The 24,736-nt window shown below is 36.2% G+C and overlaps 1 protein-coding gene across 5 annotated transcripts in view; it reads right to left on the reverse strand.

Moving 5' to 3' along the window:
- Positions 1–24,736, reverse strand: part of AGTPBP1 (ATP/GTP binding carboxypeptidase 1) — a 59,740-nt gene that overhangs the window by 28,401 nt on the left and 6,603 nt on the right. For 4 of the 5 annotated variants that reach the window (XM_087957887.1, XM_087957889.1, XM_087957888.1 and 1 more), the window contains exons 2-11: positions 22,080–22,168; positions 14,975–15,102; positions 13,030–13,097; positions 7,308–7,375; positions 6,937–7,079; positions 4,753–4,884; positions 3,655–3,748; positions 3,353–3,390; positions 2,476–2,684; positions 96–273 (exon numbers count right to left, since the gene is read on the reverse strand). In XM_087957887.1, coding sequence (XP_087814013.1) covers positions 96–273; positions 2,476–2,684; positions 3,353–3,390; positions 3,655–3,748; positions 4,753–4,884; positions 6,937–7,079; positions 7,308–7,375; positions 13,030–13,097; positions 14,975–15,102; positions 22,080–22,111 — 1,090 coding nt within the window. In that variant the 5' untranslated portion in view covers positions 22,112–22,168. Of the gene's footprint in view, positions 1–95; positions 274–2,475; positions 2,685–3,352; positions 3,391–3,654; positions 3,749–4,752; positions 4,885–6,936; positions 7,080–7,307; positions 7,376–13,029; positions 13,098–14,974; positions 15,103–19,743; positions 19,935–22,079; positions 22,169–24,736 lie in introns of those variants that run through there. The other variant, XM_087957891.1, reaches the window with a different exon arrangement.

Raw genomic sequence — 24,736 nt, forward strand, 5'->3', positions numbered from 1 at the left:
CTTGAGCAGGGGGATGGACTAGAAGACCTCCAATGTCCCTTCCAGCACTATTCTGATTCTAATTCTAAATTAAATAGTTTTAAAATTGCTCGTACCTTCAGGAGGCAAACTATACAGCTGATACACTGGTCCATTAACAGGCATAACAGGTAGTTGGAAATGGAAAGCACTTTTAATGGTCGGTAATGGAAGACGATTTTTAGGATAGCATTTCCTCATTATCAGACTGGAAATGTTGACAAGTGGATCCAGAGTTCTTACTGCAAGGCATTCCTATTATAGAAGAAAACTCATATATTAAATTACAGAAAATAAAAATATTTTATGAACTATAACGACTGATGTTACAAAAAGGGTATATTTTCATTCATTTAGAATGGAATTCTTGCCTCATTTATGTTCTTACATGAACTTATATGCATGCACATGATCACAATTTTAACAAGTCGCTGCAACATTAAACTAGAAATGGCAATACAAATGTTGCAATTATTTCAAAGTGTTTCAAATTATTTCAAATTCTTAGGCATAGTTTCTGTACTAGAAAATCTAAAATGTTGGATAATATAGATCTTGTTTATGTTGAATTCCTCCTATAGTATCAGCCTGATTATATGTTGTGCTCTGACACCATTTCATTGTTCAGACCTCCTGAGAACAGATAAATCACAAACAAAACTACTGAAAATTTCCATGCAATTAATTGAAAATAGGTGGTGTTTGTTTCAGAATAAATAAACAGAATATTGGAATGGCACAGATGCAGCAACCATGAAAACCAACCTCAAATAGATTATAGGGTTATTTGTACTTATCTTTTTTTTCTTTTTCTTTCATCAAGTAGCTCTTATTAACTCTCAAGGGCTTCTTAGAGGGAACAGTTATACCATCAGAGAAACTGATATCCTCACATTGGAACCATAGGATATAGGATATGATCAAGACTTGCCAAGTTTTCATTGACTGACTCTTTTCCTACCTTTTTTGTTCTTTCAGGTCAGTATCTGTTTATCATCAGGACGTTGCAGCTTGTGAAAAATACTAAGGTTCAATTTGCTAATAGGCCTCCCTTGGTTGAGTGCACATGATAGTACACTTGTGTTTCAGACCCTTTAATGTGCTCAAAAGACTTTTGGGCGCAATTTTAAAGTGACGGTTTTGATTTTTGCTCTAGGATCACATTCTCGAACTATAATTAACCTGGTGAGTTAATTGTTCAGAAAAAGGCTGCTGAGGGTTCAAAGGCAACAACAATCTGTCAGCAGTTGTAACTATCTTTTGAAACAGACTGTAACGTGGTCTGACTAATCAGATTTAGTTCCACGTTGAGAAAATGTTTAAAACTAAGATAATGCATATAGCATATGTTGTGACAGATACAGTACCATTGAGCTTGCAGAGGATGAAGATTTTGTTTGGACTGTTATTTAATTGTATTTGTTCATAAATTTCTTAGTTTGTTTAGCATTGCTGTATCATGGATGTATACATTTTGATTAGGGATTTTATATTGTTTCTCATGGATAATTCAGTATTATTAACTGCTGAGGATCCTATAACATGGCACCCAACCTTTTGGGCACCAGGGACAGGTTCCGTGGAGAGGTTTTTCCATGGATTGGAGGGGGCATGGTTTTGCATGCTGTCTACATCCTGTGGATGGGGTTTGTTTGCACTGCCCGGTTTCTGGTATGCCCCGGACCAGTACCGGTCCACAAACCAGGGATTGGGGGCCTCTGCTATAACACCTGTCAGTATAGAAGTTCCATAAATAAACCATTCAGGGTGTCTTCTCAGAAATAAAATATTATTTGGTCAGAAAGAGTTATGACTAATAAAATATACTACCAATTAGGAATATAGATAGCTCTTATTTAGCAACTGCAATTAGTTCCAATGACTTGGTCATTAAGCAAAATAGAGGGAGGGAGGGAGAACGACTACAAAGAACACTGGTTACTGTCATCACATTTAGAAAAAGTTCTTTATACAAAACACCTGTGACTGACCATGTTTTCTCCCTTTTTGGTGTCCTCCTAGAGCGGAGAGTGTATTAAATGTTTTCTCTTCCTGACCTGCTTTTCTCTACAGTGCCACATTTCCCTAAGAGCTAACTGCAAGTTAACAAGTTCAGCTTTGTGACCTTAATTAGTTGATTAGAACCCATGGCTGGATACAGCAGCTGCCTGAAAGTGACCAGACATTAATCAATTTCACACTGAAGACTTGTTGATCAGAAAATCAACTTTTATTACAATTATCAACATATTTGTGAATGGTCAGTATCTGAGACATGGCTAAATGAGGACTGCTTGTAAAACTTCTAAGTATCAAATATACTAGTACACACTGAATATATTTTCTTGTGAATCATAATTTTTCAGCTGAAGAATATAGATTCTATATTTTTATCTACAAAATGTTTATATTACCATTTAAATTGTATACATACCCCTTATAATCTTTAAAATTTACCTGTGAAGTGTTGTACAGAATTTTCATTCCATCAACATCTAGAAATGCTTTTCTTCCCAGCTTGATATTGGTAATACTTTTAATAGATTGCAAAATTCCCTTGCGGATTAACATATGTCTATGTCGACTATCATGACGGTGCCAATCTATATAAATTGTTAAAAGCATTTGGACATAGCCTCTATCCACAGCTCTCCGTGCATTTGTTTCTTGAAAAAAAAAAAGATTTAGAGCTGTACTATAATAAATAAACAACCTGATATTTCTTCTGGCAACTATGACAGCAAATGAATAATTGAATAATATCGAATTAGAATGAATATAGAATTTATTTCTTCCCTTGCTTTATGATAAAATATTAAGAGAGAAACATCTGAAATACCTTTTAGGATCAGCTAACATGCAAGTACAAAATAACAGCGATGAATAATCACTGTTATACATACAAGTCAACGTAGGACAGAAATCAAGTTCTAACTGGAAAGTAATATACCTAAAGTCCCATTCAAAATTATATATGTAGGGTGTATCTGTGAGCAACTCATACACTACTTCATCTTAATATGCACATAAATTTGATGTGGAATAACTTAGAAACCTGAGATTTCAGGGAAAGAATTTATGGGGGTGTATTCAATTAATAGATACTAGAAACAATCCCAAGGGGAAAAAAGCCAGTTACTATTTCAAAATGTAGATAACGTTTATCTTCTACCAATTCTTCTGCATCTCAAATCACTTCTTGTTTCATGATTTCAGTATACAAGATGAGACAATTTGTATTTTATGGAATATTAATTTTCATTTGCTTTATTTGCAAAATCAAATATTAATCTGATCATATTCCATATGCTCTCTAACTGCAACATATACTTACTTGATTTTAGAAGTGCAGTCAGGGTATCTAGAGCAACCCTATAAACAGAGCAAACAAGAATGTAAGTGAAAAGTTTAGAGATTGTTATAGAAGTGTTTTTCTTTTTTTCTCTTGTATCACAAATTTTCTTTTTCCCTCTCTTTTTCCTTCCCTTAATTTCCTGTTTTTATTTTCCTTTGTATACCAAAGAGGTATTAAAATTATCTCAGCTTTCCCATTTTAACTGCTAGATACGAATATATTTTAAAAATTATCTTTAACATTGCACAAGTTATGCAAACATGTCCAGATGTTCTACTTACTTCATAAGGGCAGTATTTTTCTTACTGTAAGGACCAATTATCTTAAATATCAATTCCACAACTCCATTCTTACCCAAGGAAACAGCATTTACAGCTAAAAATAAAACAACAATCTACATCAGTATATAAACATGGTGCTGCCACTATTCACAAAAACCACAAAATATTTCTTTTTCTATTATTTTATTTAAATAGTATGATTTCAGATATCAAGTATAATTATTTGATATATTATGTTCAGGTTAATGGAAGATATATACACATATATCTTTGGTAAATTACCTTAAATGAAGAGGTTGGGGGTGGGAAATCTACATTAGTGCATTGTTTACTAGGTAACCTCAATATTTCTCATACATTCATACAACACATTTGATTTTTAGAATTGATAAACCAATCAAATTCCAAGTGAAAGTTTTATTATACAATCAATATTTAATCATATTTATTTTGCAAAGGTGATTCTAACGTTCCCATAATCAAATGTAAGAGTCTTCACTTCAAGCCCCATATCTCTGGTGAATGAATCCTAACTAATAAGCATTTTACTAGCAGTGTGTTATTAATGATAAATACTGGAGATTTTGGTAACCATCTTCTGTGGATTTAAGTTGATAGTGCAATACTTAAGAAAATGTTTCCCTCTATTCACAACACCCACTCATTTATGGCTTAATATATACTTGAATGCAAACACAATTGTAATTATATGATAAAACTTCTAAAACATGCAAAAAAGCCTTGGAAAGTTCAAACTTCCCAAGACTTTTGTGGAATGAACCATTTTTGATCGATAAAACAAAAAGTGTACTAGTTGATTCCAAGAAATATTCAGAGAAAAAAGAAAAAAGGTTGAAGAATTTGAAGAAAAGAATACCATGCCAACCATCAACTATGCGGGTAAATCTGTTATGCTTTGGGAATTATGTGGCCCAGATATAATATGCAAGATATGATATCAACATATCATAGAAGTTAATGTTCCTCCATCTGTGCAGAAACTGAAGGTGAAAAGTGGTTGGCTATTTCAGTAAGACAACAGTCTGAAGGATAACCTATATTAATAGATATACATTGTTAAAAAATTACAATACTCACAATTAATTGAATACACTCTTAACACTTGAAGACAAGGCAGAATTAGCCTTTGATGCTGCAAGTTTTGTTTCACTATGTTCAGAGTTATATTTAAAGCACCACTAATTCGGGCTTTTACTCCAAATTTTCTATCTGAAAACCGAAACCGAAAACAGAAATATGAGCATCTCTCCAATTCAAACATACTGACATACTGCAACATAGTAACTACATTTAATTATATATAGCCCTTGACTTATTGCCAGTCGTTTAAGCATTTCCACCCGTTGTAAAAAAAACTGTGCCAGGACCACACCAGTCACATTATTTTGGCTGCTTAGCAACCTGTTCATATTTACAACCGCTTGCAAATGCCTTCTTATCAAGTGATTGCCATATGTAAGTGGAGGGGATATTGGAAGTCTGCACTCCCAGTGCATGGAGGGGTTTCCCCTCCACTCCATGCAAGGAGGGGAATTGTTCCCATGCACTGGAGAAATGGACCTTAAATCTGATGAAAACACTTGTGTACCCCAGCCTTTTCAAAACCATTGTTCTTGTAATCATTCTCCCCAAAGGAATGGGGAGAGAGCTAGGGCAACTGTGCTAATGATTATGTTATTTAATGACCAAGATTCTGGACCCACTATGTTTTAGTGACTGTTGTAATGAAATAGAAGTCATTAGATTGGAATCTTAATTAACCGCTTCAATTCACCACTCACTGTACTTATAATATACACAATTATTTCACAGCTACAAATCACTCTAAATTTTCATGTGTCTTAAATGCCAACCCACTCTCAGGCTATGTTTAATATTTACTGAAAAATAAATGTACTCTTCCTGCTTGCTTCAATAGTATGAATTGTAAGAAGCAATTCTTCTCTGGGTGACATTCATAGAGGGTTTTTTATTATTCCATTGAGGAAAGCTCTTTTAGTTTTCTTAAGGTTTATCCTAAGTTGTAATAGCTTCCACTACTTCTCAAAAAGTTGATTTTGTTGTTGGATGCAAGCAGTTAGAGCTACATAAACCCAAAACAAAATAGAAAAAGTGTGCCTAGGTTAATTTTAATGCTTCAGGAAATTTATTCCAATAATCCATTATTCTGCTCTTCCGTTTCACTCTTCTCAAAGCATCCTGCATAGAATAAAAAGTTTGTAAACACTGGAAGAATAAAATGTTCAGCAGGACAACATAAAGAGACAAAGCTGAATGAGATATCAATTGAATTAAATCAGAAAAATAAAGATGTCTAGGAGATCAACAGAAAGGGGAAAACTCATAGTGTCAGGCAACACTTTCTAAGAATCCTTAAGCTTTGGCATTACAACCACATTAAATTATCTCCCATTTTCATATATATCCTCTTTAATAGGACAAAGAGCAGAACATTTGAGCTTGCTGGTTTGGGGGAAAACAATTTTTAGGTGTCCTGTTCAACCCACTTCACAGGACTATTATTGTTGTGGGTAAAACAGGAGGAGAAATTATATATGCTTGCCCTATGGGATTAAAAAAAAATCTAATAAAGAAATAAATAAATCAATGTAAGCATTTTAAGGGGGAAAAAAAACACACCTCTTTCAAACATAAGGTTATATAAGCAACAGTGGGGTGTGTAATTGCATAGAGGTAATCCTTGACTTACAACCAGTCACTTAACAAGTATTCTAGATTACAACAGATTTTCAAAAAGCACAACCCATCCTGAAAGTTACAATTCCCCCCCCTCCCCATACCCACACACATATGGAGACATGTGATTCTGTTTTGGATGCCTGACAACTGGCATTCAAACTGTATCTTAATACAGTTGCAGTGTCCCACGGTCACGCACTTAATGACTAAGTGATTTGCTTAAAGACTGCAGTGACTTGCTTTACAGCCATTGAAAAATACCCATATAAAATCAGGTCTGATCATTTGATTCCTTAATTTAGGACCTTCAATAACAAGGCCAAAATTCCAGGCTCCATTGTGGTTATAAGTCAAGGACAACCTGAAATTCTAATAAAGGCTCACATTACTTTTACTATTCCAAATTTGTTCTTTTGCCTGTAATATTTTGTGGAGATTCTATTCCTTCTCAGTTGGCACAATTCAAGCAAGGATTGCACTTGTGCAAAATCAGCATTTTATTCTAGCAATACTCATCACACTACAAGCAAAAACTTGGGAGTTCACTTGGGTTCAACTTACCTTTGGGGCCAATTTTAGCAAGAAGAGAATGTAGTAGCACCATTAATTCTTCATTTGGTGGGGGTTCTTTGCTCGCATTCACAAGTAATTGCAACAAAATCTGTGTCCCACCTCGAGAAACAAGAAAACTTGTTCTTCGACTACTGCCTAGAAATAAAATATGAGCTATTGCTGCAATCTTAAAATAATCTGATTTTATAAGAGCATAATTTCTTTACATGACCACTGCAAATTTATGTAGGAAATTATTTATTCTCTTGACATTAAAATATTAAACTTTGTATGTTACATTGTAGGAATGTAATAATTCACATATATTAGACAAAATTTCTAAAGTATATAACCTACAAATGATCATTTTAAATAAATACTTGCCTGCTGCCACCAATTCAATTAAGATATTTAAGATGTTTAATGTAGTCTGAAAATCTCTTGTGTTCTGAAATGAACAAACAGGAAGAACGTCAAGAATATTTATGTCATAATATATATGAAAACAAAAATTATATGTATGTATGTATGTATGTATGTATGTATGTATGTATGTATGTATGGCCTTCAGCTTTGTTCGGGTATTTTCCCACGTCATAGTAGTGGTGCTTTTAAAGTTGTAGCAACGTTTCAGCAGAATCTCATCTGCCATCATCAGGCTTCTGTATTGTGTCCGTCTGTGAGTCAGACTTTTACAGTGGTTTCAGATTTAAATTTGGGGCAGCCTATTGCTGTGCCAGAATGGTTTTTCTTCATCCTGATTGGTTGGGAGTCTTGGTCTGTGTTTATTGGTCTCGGAGTTTGCTGTGTTCTGCTTGATTGGTGTCTCTAATATCTTCTGTCTGTTTTTGGCTCTTTTTGCATCTTGATTGGCTGGCAGCATTGTGTTGCTTTATTGGAGGCATTTAGTGCAGCAGCCCGGGTAAATGGACGGCTATCATTAGTTAGAAAGCTGGGTTTCATCTGGGTGCCTGGTTGGGATGTGTTTGAGCTGGAAGTATCAGGGGGATCTGTTTGTGCCCAGGTGTTTGCCTGGCTTGTGGTGTGGAGATTTTTTGTTTGTGAGTGCAGGCTTCCAAATGATTGACAGCCTGGTGGAATCATCTCTTCTATTCATGCTTTCTGGTCTTTTTTCAATCTCTATGGCTTCTCTGATGATTCTGTGGTTAGGGTTTTCTATAGTGGCTAGGGTTTTGGTGCCATTGAAGTTGATGCTATGACCTGTGGCTTCCATGTGTTGGACTAGTGAGGAAGTGTGTTCCAGCTTTTTGACTGCATTTTTGTGTTCATCCAGGCGGGTGCTTATTCTTCTATTGGTCTGTCCAATGTATGTGGCGGGCATGATGCACAGGGGACTTCATATATGCCTTGGTTTTCCAGGTCAATTTTGTCTTTGGGGTTTCTGAGGATGGCTGCTATTTTTCTGTCTGTTTTGAAGGCAGTCTTGATGTGGTGTCTGTATAGTATCTTACTAATTTTGTCTGTAGTGCCTCTTATTTAGGGCAGGACAGCTGTTCCATGGGTCTGTTCATCTTCTGGGTCTCTATTATGTCTCAGTGTGTTTTTGTGGATCAAGTTGGTGATTTTGCTTTTGTGGAAGCCGTTGGCTGTCAATATTTTAGTCAGGGTGCATAGTTCAGTCTTAATGTGTGTCTTGTCTGCCAGGCGTTTGGTTCTGGTAATTAGTGTTTTAGCCACGGAGTTTATCTGTGCTGGGTGGTGGTGGGATTGGGCGTTGAGGTAGCGGTTGGTGTGTGTTTTCTTCTGGTATATGGTGTGTCCTAGTGTGCCATCTGTTTTTTTTGTAGATTAGTACATCTAGGAATGGTAGTTGTTTGTTTGTTTCTGTTTCCATGGTGAACTTGATTTTGGGGTGTGCGCTGTTTAGGTGTGTTAGGAAATTGTTTAGGTTTTCTTGTCCATGGGGCCAAATCACGAATGTGTCATCGATGTATCTTAACCATAGTTTGGGTTTGAGGATGGCATTGGCCAGGGCTCTGGATTCGAATTCTTCCATGAACAGGTTTCATACACAAAGGACAAAGATACAAACAAATAGAAGGAGCTCCCATGGGATCACCACTGTCACCTGTCATTGCACACACCAACCGCTACCTCAACGCCCAATCCCACCACCACCCAGCACAGATAAACTCCGTGGCTAAAACACTAATTACCAGAACCAAACGCCTGGCAGACAAGACACACATTAAGACTGAACTATGCACCCTGACTAAAATATTGACAGCCAACGGCTTCCACAAAAGCAAAATCACCAACTTGATCCACAAAAACACACTGAGACATAATAGAGACCCAGAAGATGAACAGACCCATGGAACAGCTGTCCTGCCCTACATAAGAGGCACTACAGACAAAATTAGTAAGATACTATACAGACACCACATCAAGACTGCCTTCAAAACAGACAGAAAAATAGCAGCCATCCTCAGAAACCCCAAAGACAAAATTGACCTGGAAAACCAAGGCATATACGAAGTCCCCTGTGCATCATGCCGGCCACATACATTGGACAGACCAATAGAAGAATAAGCACCCGCCTGGATGAACACAAAAATGCAGTCAAAAAGCTGGAACACACTTCCTCACTAGTCCAACACATGGAAGCCACAGGTCATAGCATCAACTTCAATGGCACCAAAACCCTAGCCACTATAGAAAACCCTAACCACAGAATCATCAGAGAAGCCATAGAGATTGAAAAAGACCAGAAAGCATGAATAGAAGAGATGATTCCACTAGGCTGTCAATCATTTGGAAGCCTGCACTCACAAACAAAAATCTCCACACCACAAGCCAGGCAAACACCTGGGCACAAACAGATCCCCCTGATACTTCCAGCTCAAACACATCCCAACCAGGCACCCAGATGAAACCCAGCTTCCTAACTAATGATAGCCGTCCATTTACCCGGCCAAGCTGCACTAAAGGCCTCCAATAAAGCAACACAATGCTGCCAGCCAATCAAGATACAAAAAGAGCCAAAAAACAGACAGAAGATATTAGAGACACCAATCAAGCAGAACACAGCAAACTCCGAGACCAATAAACACAGACCAAGACTCCCAACCAATCAGGATGAAGAAAAACCATTCTGGCACAGCAATAGGCTGCCCAAATTTAAATCTGAAACCACTGTAAAAGTCTGACTCACAGACGGACACAATACAGAAGCCTGATGATGGCAGATGAGATTCTGCTGAAACATTGCTACAACTTAAAAGCACCACTACTATGACGTGGGAAAATACCCGAACAAAGCTGAAGGCCATACATGTAAGTACCTGAAAACTTAAGAATATATATATATATATATATATATATATATATATATATATATATATATATATGTATATGTATATGTATATGTATATGTATATGTATATGTATATGTATATGTATATGTATATGTATATGTATTTGTATTTGTATTTGTATTTGTATTTGTATTTGTATTATTTGTATTTGTTTGTTTGTTTTCTTAAGTTTTCGCGGGTACTTACATGTATGGTATTCAGCTTTGTTCGGTATTTTCCCGCGTCATTATTTATGCTTTAAAAGCACAACTATAATGACGTGGGAAAATACCCGAACAAAGCTGAATACCACACACACACACACACACACACACACACACACAAGATATTCTTTTCTGACTGCGTTCTTGTGTTCTGCGGTGCGTGCATTTATTCTCCTGTTGGTTTGTCCAATGTATGATATTTCATAAACTCCCCCAGAAACCGAGACACAGAACAGGACAATGGTATTGCCCTCCTCCCCTACATCAAAGGCACCACAGATAAAATCAGCAAAATTCTCCACAAACACAATATCAGGACAGCCTTTAGCACTGACCAAAAATAGCCAACATCCTAAGAAACCCCAAAGACAAGATCCAGCTAGAAAACCAAGGAGTTTATGAAATACCATGCAACAATTGCCCAGCCACATACATTGGACAAACCAACAGGAGAATAAATGCACGCATCGCAGAACACAAGAACGCAGTCAGAAAAGAAGAAAATACTTCCTCCCTTTTTCAGCACCTTAAAGCCACAGGACATGAAATTAATTTTGAGGGAACCAAATTAATTTCCAATACTGAACACTTCAACAAGAGAATAATCAGGGAAGCCACTGAAATAGAGAAACACCCCCCATAACATGAACAAACGGGACGATGCCTCCCGCCTACCAGACATCTGGAAACTAGCCCTAATCAACAAACGAGTCCCAGCCACAAAAACCAACACCGGACCCAAAACAATACATGAGACCACCACCATTCTCCCTCACCAGACTCAAACCCAAACCCATCCCAGAGAAGAAAGACAACCACCGTCTAGAAACCAGACCACGGCTGCATCACCAGCTGCCACACCCCCCAACCCCCAAACCAAGCAAACGGACACACGCCATGAACACATATCCAGGCCTCAAACTCGGAGCAAAACCAAAACCCAGAACGTCACATCACAACCACCCACTCAGGATATCACATCACAGAACTCAGGTTATACCACAAAACCTCAGGATGTTGCAACACAGCCAACGACCCAGGAGATTACAGCACAAGACCCAGGATGTCACAACAATAGAACTCAGAAGGTCATCACACAGCCCATGACCCAGGTCATTATGACCCAGGAGATTACAGCACAAGACCCAGGATATCACAACAATAGAACTCAGAAGGTCATCACACAGCCCATGACCCAGGTCATTACGACCCAGGAGTTTACAGCAGAAGACCCAGCATGTCAAAACAATAGAACTCAGAAGGTCATCACAGCCCATTACCCAGGTCGTTACAATGCAGGAGGCTGATAGACACACAGCCAATACCTCAGCCACACATGTTCTTACAAAAAAGCCAGCCAATCTGCAAACATCAACTCCATCAACCAATCAAGAAATGACAACACAGCCAACCTCCCCACCAGTATATATAGGGAGATGGCAGCTCCGATCACACTTTGCTCGCACAAGCACGAAGCTGAAAGCACCAGCCTGAAGATGGCAAGTGGGACCTTGTCGAAACGTTGCCAAGATGCTCTCAATCTTACACGGGAAAAGAATCGAACACGCCAAGACCTGCATATATATATTTGTTTTCTTAAGTTTTCGCTGGTATTTACATGTATGGTATTCAGCTTTGTTCGGGTATTTTCCCACGTCATTGTAGTTGTGCTTTTAAAGTTGTAGAGCGTTTGGCAGAATCTCATCTGCCATCATCAGGCTTCGGTATTGTGTCCGTCTGGAAGCCTGATGATGGCAGATGAGATTCTGCCAAACGTGCTACAACTTTAAAAGCACAACTACAATGACGTGGGAAAATACCCAAACAAAGCTGAATACTATATACAGTTGTGCTTTTAAAGTTGTAGCAGCGTTTCAGCAGAATCTCATCTGCCATCATCAGGCTTCTGTATAGTGCTCGTCTGACTCACAGATGAACACTATACAGAAGCCTGATGATGACAGATGAGATTCTGCCGAAACGTTGCTACAACTTTAAAAGCACAACTATAATGATGTGGGAAAATACCTGAACAAAGCTGAATACCATACATATATACATATATACATATAAATTAAATGTTTTATGTGCAATATTTCTCATATTTGTTGACCACTAATTTCAATAGGTTGGTACAAAAACTTAATTTTTAGGGTTCTGCAATCTACAAATGTGTGATGAAACATGCAGAACTGATCATGTTGTATCTCCCTACAAGTCTTTAAAGCACCAGGGTTTTTTCCAGAATGACAGAGCTTCTTTCAACAATTACAGACAGGTGATATGAGTGTTTCCATCATATTTCAAAGTATTTTTTTGCATTTGAATCTGAAGTGCGCCACACCTCTATTAATTCTGGCTTTACTGTGTCCTTGGCTTTTCCATGTTAAACAAATAGTACTGGCCAAACAACAAAAGCTACCAATTGTTTTAATTGCATCTAATAAACAATTAATGTTTACATTACTATAGCAAAACTCCAAACTTTCATGCTATAATAGCCATGAAAAAAAATTACCAGCCAAATGAACAAGAAAATGTTAATTTTGTTATATCGTTACCTCTAAAGTTGAGAGAATAACTTCTATCCCTGTTGAACCTTTTGCAGTCATTTCTTTCCTGATTTTTTCTGAAATCAAAGTTGTACATTCTTCTATTAACTGAATAAATTTTAAGAGTTAAATATTAAATATAGATGACTTTTAAAAGGTGTAGAAAAGATAAGTACACAAAAGCAAACTAAACAAATTAATTTTAGACATCATGGATCATCTTCTAGATTTTTTTTAAGCCTGAGCTTCTTAAATATAAAATACTATATTAGCCACTCTTTATAGCACGTTTAAGTACCAATCCTTTTTATAACCAGAAAATTCTACTTACCAAAAAAAAAAACCACAACCCCTTCAAAGAGAAAAACAGCCCAAAGTCACTGCTTAAAGACTACAGAATACTGGCTGATCATTGAAAAGGAGGAGGGGAAATGAAAACGGGAAAAACAAAGAACCAGGAATAAAAATAAGAATGGAATAAGCTGGAAAAAGCAGTAGCAAGAACATTTACAGATCATAACATATTGTTACAGATTCCTGCTTATATCTCATAAGAAAAATATTCAGTTTTCTCAAGACAAAAGGAAGAATTTTTTTTTTATTCCAGGCTATATGTAAACATCCCTATTTGATTCATGTCAAGTGGCTTACGTTCAAAGAGAACAAAACCTGTACTGTTTTGAGTATTTCACCATAGAGAGCACTTGAAACAAAATCCTTGCTCCCTTATTTTTCATCCTAAGGCAACAGAAAATATTGTGGTGATTGCTAAGTACTAGGACACTAATGTTCAAGGGTGTAAAAAGTGGTAGTTAGAATTAAGCATTAACTTTCGCAACTAGTGATTGATTCCAAGTTACAGCAAAGATTTCACTTAAAACATATAACAAAAACACTTTTTTCTGCTTATTGGCTTAAGGTCTCTTCTTAATGTAGGTATATAATACAGAATTAGTAATCTGTTCCAAATGTATCACCAGAATAGTTATTTATTTATATTGAAAATGGAGTTTTAAAGGATCTTTTCTAACTTTTTGATAAGACATATGATCTTACAATATATAAAAACTGTATGTAATTTAAACCTGATTTTTCCCCAATATATCTTTACAGGGTGATGAAATCAAGGATAAAGAGTGGACTTTTTATTAGTTAATAAAATCATTAATAATCATGAACTAATTAAAAGCCAGGGACTTGAAATCATGAAGAATAGGCTTTAGGAGATACTAGGACAGATTAGAACAAAGATCATCTGTCATTTTTGCCCAGAATAAAATACTAGTGCAGTATGTGGACAGGAATAGAAATGAAAAAACACTGGAAACTGAAAATTGAAAGCCTAGGATTCCACTCTTGATTTTCATCTAAGAACCACAGAGGTAATTTTTTTTGTTATTTTAATGACCCTTTAATCCCTTTACCGGGGTGGAATCGGAGCAACTGAAAGGAGCTGAGCATTTCCTGGTCAGATGTCCATCCTGTCACCTACATGGAATTCGCAGCAGATATTTTCTTTTTGCGCCCTGAGAGAGAAACATCTGCTGCTGCTTAGCATTGAACTCTAAACCTTCGAGTGGGAGATGAGCATCTTCTAGGCCACTGCGCTGTTCTTACAGAGGTACAAAAATAATTGAAGAAATGTAATAGCCAGACCAGATCATAAAATAGGAGAAAAACAAAGTAAATGCCAAACAAGGCAGGTTAAACTTGCTCTCCACTACTTAAAATTGTTTGTATAACTTAAAATTTTGTTTTTAATGGTGTTCTTTCTTTGAGACTTGATCAGCCATGCTGCAAAACTGCCAGATGCTTGTCTTAACCCATGAAAATGGATTCTCACCTATCTATATCAACATTACAGAAATATAGTTTAAACATTATATAGAATATATGTGAGAACTAACACAGATGCATGCATACACCTCAATTAAGGAGTATCTATAATATTTACCTTGACTTTGAGCCAGGTGAAGAATTTTTGATGTAACGTATCTGGCAGTGTCCACTTCTACCAAACATTCTGCATTGATCTTCTCCAGTTGTGCCAACAGACTTAAAATCCGAGAGTTGTTAGTTACACTGGAGAAAACAAATGAATTTAGGCTGTGATATGACAGGAATTTTTCAAAGTATGGAATGAAATGTCAAGCAATTTAAAATTAGGAAAATGACCCCATATGTTACATAGAGAAAAATAATATGGAGTTGACAATACTTTGCTTTTCCATATTAACGAGAAAGGGAACAGAAAAAAGAAAACAGAAAAAAGAGAACTAAATTGAATATAAAATCTATCTTGGCAGTTTCTCAGCAAACAAACTTCCTTTATTACTGCAAGATGAACACATACAGGAAACTAGAGAGGACAACTGGTAAATCGAAATGGCCTCTTTTCCCAAGTCCTTTCTTTGCTTTCAAATTTTTCAATGCCTGTGCAAAATACAGATGTGCTTATTTTCATTTTACTTTTCAAGAAGATTAAAACTTAACTAAAAGCATAGGCAACTGAAGGGTAAGAAAACAATTTCTATATATACACATATACTAACTCTGTAGGAACTTTACATATTAAGATCTGGTTTCTCAAACTGGAAGTTGTGCATCAGTGGTGGGGGATGGCACACAACAGATACTAGGCTGCAAAATAGTGCCATTCTGTAAAGTTCACTAGATGAGTTTGACACAGAAGTATGTTGAATGCAATACCGAAGCACGATATGAACTCCAGTGTTCTTTTTATGATTGCATTGGCTTTGGAAGGCATAGAGTTCTGGCAAAAAAACTCACCTAACCCTCTACAGAATGATTAGGACAAAGCTCTTGAGGCTGCGGTAAGAAGGGAATTCCAAAAGTGGTGGATGAATTTACAAGCATCAAGCAGGAACTGAAAGAGTGTCTGGTCCTACTTGCTCTCTTGAGAATTCACTACAGCCTGTTTTAGTTTGCAGAGATTTCAGACATTAACAGACTGTCATTTTTATGTCAACAGAGTTAATAGCTGGCTATTTTCTGCAAGGATCTATTTTTGTTTAGTTTGAGGGGACTGATTTTTTAACAGTTTAATCGCTATTCTTTAGTTCTGTTTTATGATTGTTAACTGGGTAGAGCAGGGATAGGCAATTAATTTTTCAAAGGGGTCACATGAGAAATTGGGATGCTGTGGAGGGCCGAACCAATGCAACCTTATTTGATGTCCTCAAACTCCATCATTTCTATTCCTTAGGTTGCTCCAGCAGCAGGTGATCTTATGCAGGCACAGAAAAATGCTTTCTTTCCTCGCCCTCCAGTGGCCACCAGCTGACTGAAGGAACTCATGGCAACTGCGCAGAGATAGACCCAACTCACCTTCTTCTCCTGCTCCCTGTGGTGTGCTTACATACATTTGATTTCTAATTTCTGACTGACCTCACATGAGCTGGACATGGACAGTGAAAGGGCTGGATGTAGCCTGGGGGCTGTAAAATGCCCAGGTTGATGTAGAGTCTTATGGAATAGGCAGTACAGATACAATTAATTAATTATGATATAACTGGGAGCAGGATTTCCATCACTAAGGGATGCGGTTTAAAACGCAATGTCACATGATCCTGTCACTTATCAAAGGTATTCCAACACTTCCATTGCTGCTGTTAAGCAAAGATATCATGTGGTCTCCATTTGTGACCTCCTGCCGGCTTCCCCATTGACTTTGCTTATAGGAAGCCAGCAAAGAAGGCCAGAACTCTGAAGACTAGCTGTAGTACACTTGTTCAGCACCACTGTTAAGTTCAATGGTTGCTGAATAAATTGTCATTAAGTGAGGACCACCTGTACTTTATGCCGATTCAAAATGAAAGTAAAAATGACTGAGGTATTTGATTATGCTAAACAGCCTCTGGAATCATAACAGCAGAATTAATACAATGAACATATTTTTAATGAAAGGGATATGAGACTTCTATACTAACATTTCAAAATTAATTCAAATTGTTCTTTATACTTTATGAAAAGTCAACTGGTTATCATTAGTATTTACACAAAACCCAACATGTGCCAAAATAACTGCAGCATTAAATATTTTTACTGTTAGCAGGTGCTTTAGTTTAGGTTTAAATTTCTGTAACAAATTCCAGAATATATGACTAATAAAAGGCCACCCATTATTTTTGTACATAACTATCAATGCTGGATCCAAAATCATGCAATCAGTATAGAATACACATTTCAGGATGTCAACCAGTCCTGTTCCAATTCAGAACATTTTACTACAATTCTTTCTACCCAATGGGTCTCTTTTCACTGGCTTTTCAATAAGCATTTTATCCTCAACCCCTGGGCCGCAGACTGGTACCAGCCTATAGCCTGTTAGGACAGGGGTCCCCAACCACCGGTCCGCGGACCAGTACCGGTCCGCGGAACAACTCCTACCGGGCCGCTGGCTTGTTGGCGCCGCCATCTTTTTCATGAAAAAGTGCTTCCGTGAGCTTTTCGGGTGAAAGCTCACCGGAAGCACTTTTCATCAAAAGATGGCGGCTAGCGCTCGGTGAGCTTTTCCGGGTAGAAAGCCATTTCTACCCGGAAAAGGTCATCGAGCGCTAGCGCGCCATCTTTTTGATGAAAACGTGCTTCCGTGAGGTCATCGGAAGCACTTTTCATCAAAAAGATGGCGGCGCCCAGCTGATGCCAGTACCGGGCCGCGGCGCCCAGCTGATGCCGGTACCGGGCCGCGGCATCAAAAAGGTTGGGGATCACTGCGTTAGGAACTGGTCTGCGCAAACAAGAGAAGTTTCATCTGCACATGCATGGGATCTAGGTAGCGCAAGAAACCATTCCACCATCCCCTTCCCCTGTTGCTGTCGTCGGTCCATGGAAAAAATATTTTCTTGGAAACCAATCCCTGGTTAAAAAAAGAGGTTGGGGGCCATTGCTTTATGCCTAGTGAATATATTTATACTTCATTTACTCATTTTTGGCCATCTAAGCTTTTTATAAGTATTTTTTTACTTGTACAAATGTAGATGTCCCCAAAGCTGATGATACCCCATTCTTTTATATTTCTTTGTAAGCAACAGTCTAGAAAATCACAGCAAGAAAAATCACATTTAAATAAAAGTAGGGAGTGAGTTGCACAATGTGTAGAAGTTCAGAGTAACAGCTACTGCATTATAAGAATTGGCAGTGGAAGACATTCCATTTACCATCTTGTAAGCATAAACATGATAATTTATTGTATACATATACTAAAATATGGCCAGCCTGAATAAACTGTTTAATAATACTATCAGTATACGCTTATTAAACCCATAACAGATTACCATTCTTTGGCCTGCTATTACAAACCAATTCTACTGCATATTAGAAAATGGTCTAAATTTATAATTTGTTATACAATCATCTCTTTCAATTCAGAAATACAATGGGTTAACATGAACATATTAAAACCTATATTTAAAATAATTTATCTTACAGTTATTATATCATATACACCTTTCTTCTTTAACACATTATTAATTTCTTGGCTAATCTGTGCAAATCATTCTTAAACATTTATAGAAAGTGACATAAATATTCATTAGTGTCACAAAATCTCACATTAAAACAAAATGCACAGTATAAAAAGGATATTGGTGAATGCAATGTAGATTCTAATCCTCTGATTCTGAGTTTCTGAGCAGTCTCTACTTTCCCATTTTGGGGGAGATTGTTGAGAAAGTGGTTGGGCTACACTTTCAAAGAGTCCTGGAGAAAACAAATTATCTTTTTCTTTCAGTCAGATTTCAGACCAGAGATAGTACAGAGAAATCTTGGTCACTTTTCAATGAACTCTGGCAAAGTCAGGATGGAATGCAACCATTCTAGTTCTTCTTGATCTCTTAGCAGCCTTTGATATATCATCAACCATGGTATCCTTCTATAGTACGTCTGATTAGATTTGGGGAATGTGGTGTTTCTGCTATTTTCTGTGATACTCTTTTCTCCAAAGTAAATTCTAGTCAAGAGCTCCCTGTATTATGCAGGGTGCTACAAGGCTTCACACTTTCACTCCTGTTGTTTAACATCTATATGAAGTTGCTATTAAAGCTGTCAATGGCACAGGACCTAGCTACTTTAAGTACTTTCTATCTCTCATAGTGACTGTCTGTTTGTTTGGACACTGTTGGCAATCTCTGGACCCCATCAATTAAACAATGTCACCTGATCAGACAAGACAGGAAGTAGGCCTTCTTTGCTACTGTTTTTGCCCTCTGGAACAGCATTTCCCCTGAGATTTATATGGCTACCCACCTTGGCCTTATTTTCAAAAACATCCTTAAAACCTATTTTTTTCTTCCTAGGCCCTGAACCAATTTGAAAAATGGGGTCCTAAGGATGCTCCTCTACACTGCTTTGTTCAATTCTGCACCCATTATGAGTTGCGCAGCATTAAAAAAAATCTAATTTAATTTAATTTAAAAGTTTTGACAGTATATTTCAGAAACAATTTTCATTTTCCCTGTGAAAATACGAGACTGGCCATGTAACAAACAGAAATATTTCATTTTTTTAAAAACCCAATTTAATAATTTACAATACCAGTAAAATATAACCATGTTTCTCTTCCATAGTTTAAAAAACAATATTAAGGAAATTCCGGCCATCACAAGTACTGATATGAATTGAGCATTTGATAGTTTGCTCAAGTATTTGATGAATATTTCTTTGGTTCAATACTCTTACCCTTTCCCAGGCTTTCCAACTTACCGAGAAATATTTCCCTCTTGCCAAGACTGAGCGGAATTGTCCAGAGTGACCCACTTTCCAAGTGGTTTAAACATCCTGACTGTAACATGTAACCGATGACTACGCCTCATTTCTGCATTCTTTCTTCTAAAAATGCCTTCATCCAAACTGAAAACTAAATGTAATCTATAGCTTAATCATTCCTTAAGCAATGATCTAATTCTAGAGCCAGATCAAGACACAACTGGTATATGGTATGTTACCAGGGCAACCACTTCATGTCATAAGGCCACAGTTCCTCTTCAAGACTAAACCCAGAAACCTTGAGATTGTTTTACAGAATTCAAAAGACTGATTCTGGAACAAATGTAATAGTAATACTTCTGTGGAAATAAGTTTTTTCGAAACAACACAAGGGTCACTTCACAAATACAGCATTCCTTCATGTGAGCACACCTATTTTACATAACCAGAATGCCATGATTCGACAAAAATTGCAGCCTATATTATTATCTTTACGTACAGTAAATGTGATTACTTTGCATGCAAAGTACAGTCAACTATAATTATTGCCACCCATCTTGGTTTGTAGTACATAAAACAGCTGGGAAAAGGAACAAATAAAAACAACTATTTTTCTAACTATTGTATTTCTTTTTTTATATTTTTTAATTTAATCTCCGAAGTTAAAATACAACTAACTGTTCTATTTAAAACAATTTGAACAAATGTAGTTTGTTTTAATTCAAGTGTTTTATTTTAAAATTATATTTCTTAAATGTGCAGACATTATATTAAGGGTTTATGACAAAATATGCACAATACGTAGTATTCTTACTGATACTCTGCTACCTGTTATGTCCCAGAGTACCCTCACAAGATGATGAAATTGGAAAAAAAAGTTTGATGTAAAAGGTTTGTAGACGGCTTACACAAAAATCAAAATTTGGCAAACATGTAGACATAACTAATTGATATGAGGTGTGAAAATACAGGAAGGAAAATATTCTGAACAGATTATCTTATAAATTAATCAAATGCAAAGGGAAAAAATGGTACAATCTCATTTGGAGCATAATGTTTGATTTCTAGAATGAGAACATTTAAACTTCCTTATTTTGCAAACAATGTTATGTAAGATTTACCAAATGTTTCCCTATTGTGAAACGCTGTAAATGTACGTATCCTATCTATTTCATACTATTTTTCAAAAATATCTCTGCTAGCAATAATCAGGTCTTATCCAAAAATAATCATTACAGATGTAGTACCACTGTAATTATCATTGGCTTAGCTGAAAGCAATTCTCAGAGAAATGTAAAAAAATAATACAAAATACAAATATATCTGTATTATTTTGGAATACATATTGCATATAACCTGAGTCAATTGTGTCTCAATGCCATGAGTTATATACAGTACTGCCAATATCTACACAGAAGATGAAAAAAGAAAAGTCCTGAGGACAGAAAATTCAAAGTTATATAGCAACACAAAATGCTCAACAAAAACAAATAGAAATAAAAATCTAAAATAGAGAGACGTGCAATGGCTGCTTTCTCTAAATAAGAGCTCAGCACTTAAAATTTTGCTTCATGTCTTATATTTTTTAATAGCTTGCACATCTAACAAGTTCAAATATAACAGATTCCACATATATTTCCAGATTTCTTTTACTTCACATTTAATCCAAACAGTATTTTTGCACACTACAAATAAAACTTACTCTCATAATTATATATAAAAAGGTAGTCATAATTTTAATTTCACAGAAAACCTACTGAACATAGTCTCGTCAGAGAATTCTTCTCAATGTTTATTTTCCAATTAATCTTTAAAATGTTAATAATTTTGAAGAATATTATATAAAAAGAATATTAAAATAAATTTAAATATATTAAAATAATCATGAGCATAAAAGGAAAAAATAATTATGGTAGTTCAATTTTATGAATCAGATTTGGGGTTAGGAAAATATGTATCATTATCATAAAAAAGGGAACTTCAAAAAGATTCTTGTTGTTAGAAGATATTGTAAGATATTAGAATTTCATGGCAAAAAATAGGGTTTTTTATTTTTAGTAAGAAAGCCTCCTTAAATCTTTGGAGAAAGCCATGGTATATGAATATTAGTTTTTCAAGTGTATATATTTCAGTTTTCAATTAACTTTTCTACAATCAGGTTTGTTATTAGATAATCAGGAACATTATGATTTTGAGTACACTTCACACATAAACTTCAAAGTTTAAAATCAAGATATGAAAAAAAAAAAAAAAAAGACAAGAGAAAAGGGAAAAAAACAACCCAATTCTTACAAACCAGAATTTAAAAAAAATCAACGAAATCATTTTCTTACCTTTTTTCTGATGCCATTTTCAATTTATTCATTCTGGAGAGATTTTTGAGATTTTATCACAAAAAGATCAGTTGCTCATATCAACATATCTGAAAAAGAAGGAAGCGTATACAAGTATATGTACACAGACTATTTGGCAAATGAAGTTGATGCAATAAGTATACCTAATAAGTAATGTGAAAATGAGGCTAAGAAAAAACACATAATTTGCAGACAAATCTCTAAAAATTGTCTACTGCATTAAAATGGCTCTAGTACAGATTAGGGCTGTAATTTTGGTTACATTTAATTAGTGGTTTGACTGCAATTATTGCAGCTACCCGTTTCCAAAAAAAAAACCCCCCCAAAAAAAGCCCCACATGTTTGAAAAAAAAAAAAAAAAAAAAACCCCCCCCCCAAAAAAAAACACAAAAAAAAAAAAAAAAAAAAAAAAAAAAAAAAAGAGGGGGAAAAAAAAAAAAAAGAGAGAGGGGCGCCCCCCCCAAAAAAAAAACCCCCCCCCCCCCCAAACCCACCCCCCCCCCCCCCCCCCCCCCCCCCCCCCCCCGACACCCCCCCCCCACCCCCCCCCCCCCAAAAAAAAAAAAAACCAAAAAAAAAAAAAAAAGGGTTAGGAAAAAGGAGAAGATACGCAAAAATTCCCAAATTGGGAACTGCATATGAGCATTCATTCCCTCATATAACATGCACATCTACATCCATTCCTTGTTGGTAGGAAACCATCAATCTGACCTCACTAGTTGGCTGATTAGATTCCTTTCTATTTCGTGATTTGTATCCTTTATGGGTGGTCCTCGACTTAAAACCAGAAGAGAGCCCAAAATTTCTGTTACCAAGTAAGACATTTGTTTTGCCCAATTTTATGACCTTTATTTCCACAATTGTTAAGTGAATCACTGGTGTTAAGAAGTTAGTAACCCAGTTGTTAAATGAGTCTGATTTCCCGACTGACTTTGCTTGTCAAAAAGTCACAGGTGATCACTTGTGACTTTCTGTTGGTTTTCCCAGTGACTTTCTTCGCAAGAGCCTGCTGTGAAGGTTGCAGTTGGTGATCATGTGACCACCAGAAGATGCAATAGCCTCAACTTTGAGGACCAGTTGTAAGTCTCATTTTTCAGTGTGTTGTAACTTTGAATGGTCACTGAACAAGTGATCAGTAGCAAGGACTTACCTGAACAGCCTTCTTGGAAATATCTTAAAGGACAAAACTGACCAGTGTAAACAGGATCACGCATACAACATGGCCCACCAATATACTCACAAGAAGATGGCAATTCAATATTACCAATATATAAATTCAGTAGTTTTTAATGCATAAAAATTCCTGGCTCAAATATTAAAAATACATTAAAATCAAAATGCTATTCTCAGTTAGGGATTTTTCTTAAAAAGCTGTGTCTGACCATTAACTAATTAAAGATTATGCCAAGATTTAAAATATTGCACCTTTGAATAAACATGTTCATAGTAATAAAATGGCACTTTTTTTAGTAACATTAATTTGCAGTTCTATTTTTCCCCAATTAATTATGTGGCCAAATCTTTTTATTGCAAGACTGAAAATTTTGCAAGCTTACCAGACATCAGATCTTGTGATTTTAGATTACTTTGGTATATATAATGCAACTACTAAGACACTCAAAAATGTCCTTCAACACCAACTTATGATTGGTGATTTAATGACTGTTCAAAGTTATGATGACCTCAAAAAGTATGTTTTACAGTCTGTAAAGCTCTTCTGGTTGTCATAAATGTGCTGCCTCCCCAATCCCATGGACACATGACTGCATCTTGGACACTTGGAAAATGGCTAACAACTGTAGTTGCAGTGTCCCATCGTCATGTGACTACAATTTGTGATTCTTTTAATGGTTTCTGGCTCAAAACAGTCATAAAATGAGTCTTATCACATGGGTGCCTCAACTTGCAATAGTCATGACTTACAACTGAAATTCCAGTCCCAATTTTTGAAGTCATAAGTTGAGAACTACCTATACTTGACTAGGGATCAAGTTTCAACATTATAATTGAATTAAGCCACAGAAAATAAATCTCCACATAGAAAAATGATTTTATATTTTATATTTCTAGTAAGGGAAAAAGTGAAGGCTATAATTATTTCCTAGAAAACATTGTTAATATCAAGTGTCATTATCTCAGCCAAACATTACTATATTAGGATAAAGCAAGGAAGCAAGTAGTCAGTATTATGATCAAATTCACACAGCACAATTGTATGCCTCTTTTTATGTGTGTCTTCAAAAGTGAGTCACACTAAGGAGAATGAAATCCATCTAGCTATTGCATTACAGCAGGGGTATCAAACTCAAGGCCCAGGGGCTAAATCTGACCTGTGGAGTGCTTAGATCTGGCCCGCGGGGCTACTCTGCAAATAGTGAAGGACCAGCCCGTGGTGCCTCTGCCAGCAAAAACAGAGCTCCGTTTTTACTGGCAAAGGGTTGCAGGAGACCGTCCCAGCCAAAAACATAGTTTGCAAGGGATTTATTTTTCTGTGATAAAACAGGATGTGGATAGAATTCTAAATATTGCAATATGTTTATTAGTCTCAAGAGCCATTTTAGTATAGTAATTAAAGAAACCAAGATACAAACTAGGAGTCTGAGTTCTAGTCCCACCTTAGGCATGAAGCTAGCTAC

The sequence above is a fragment of the Notechis scutatus genome, chromosome 2, assembly GCF_049901735.1.
Source record: "Notechis scutatus isolate UNSWTSFEM ecotype Mainland chromosome 2, rNotScu1.2, whole genome shotgun sequence".
NCBI classification, from domain to species: domain Eukaryota; kingdom Metazoa; phylum Chordata; class Lepidosauria; order Squamata; family Elapidae; genus Notechis; species Notechis scutatus.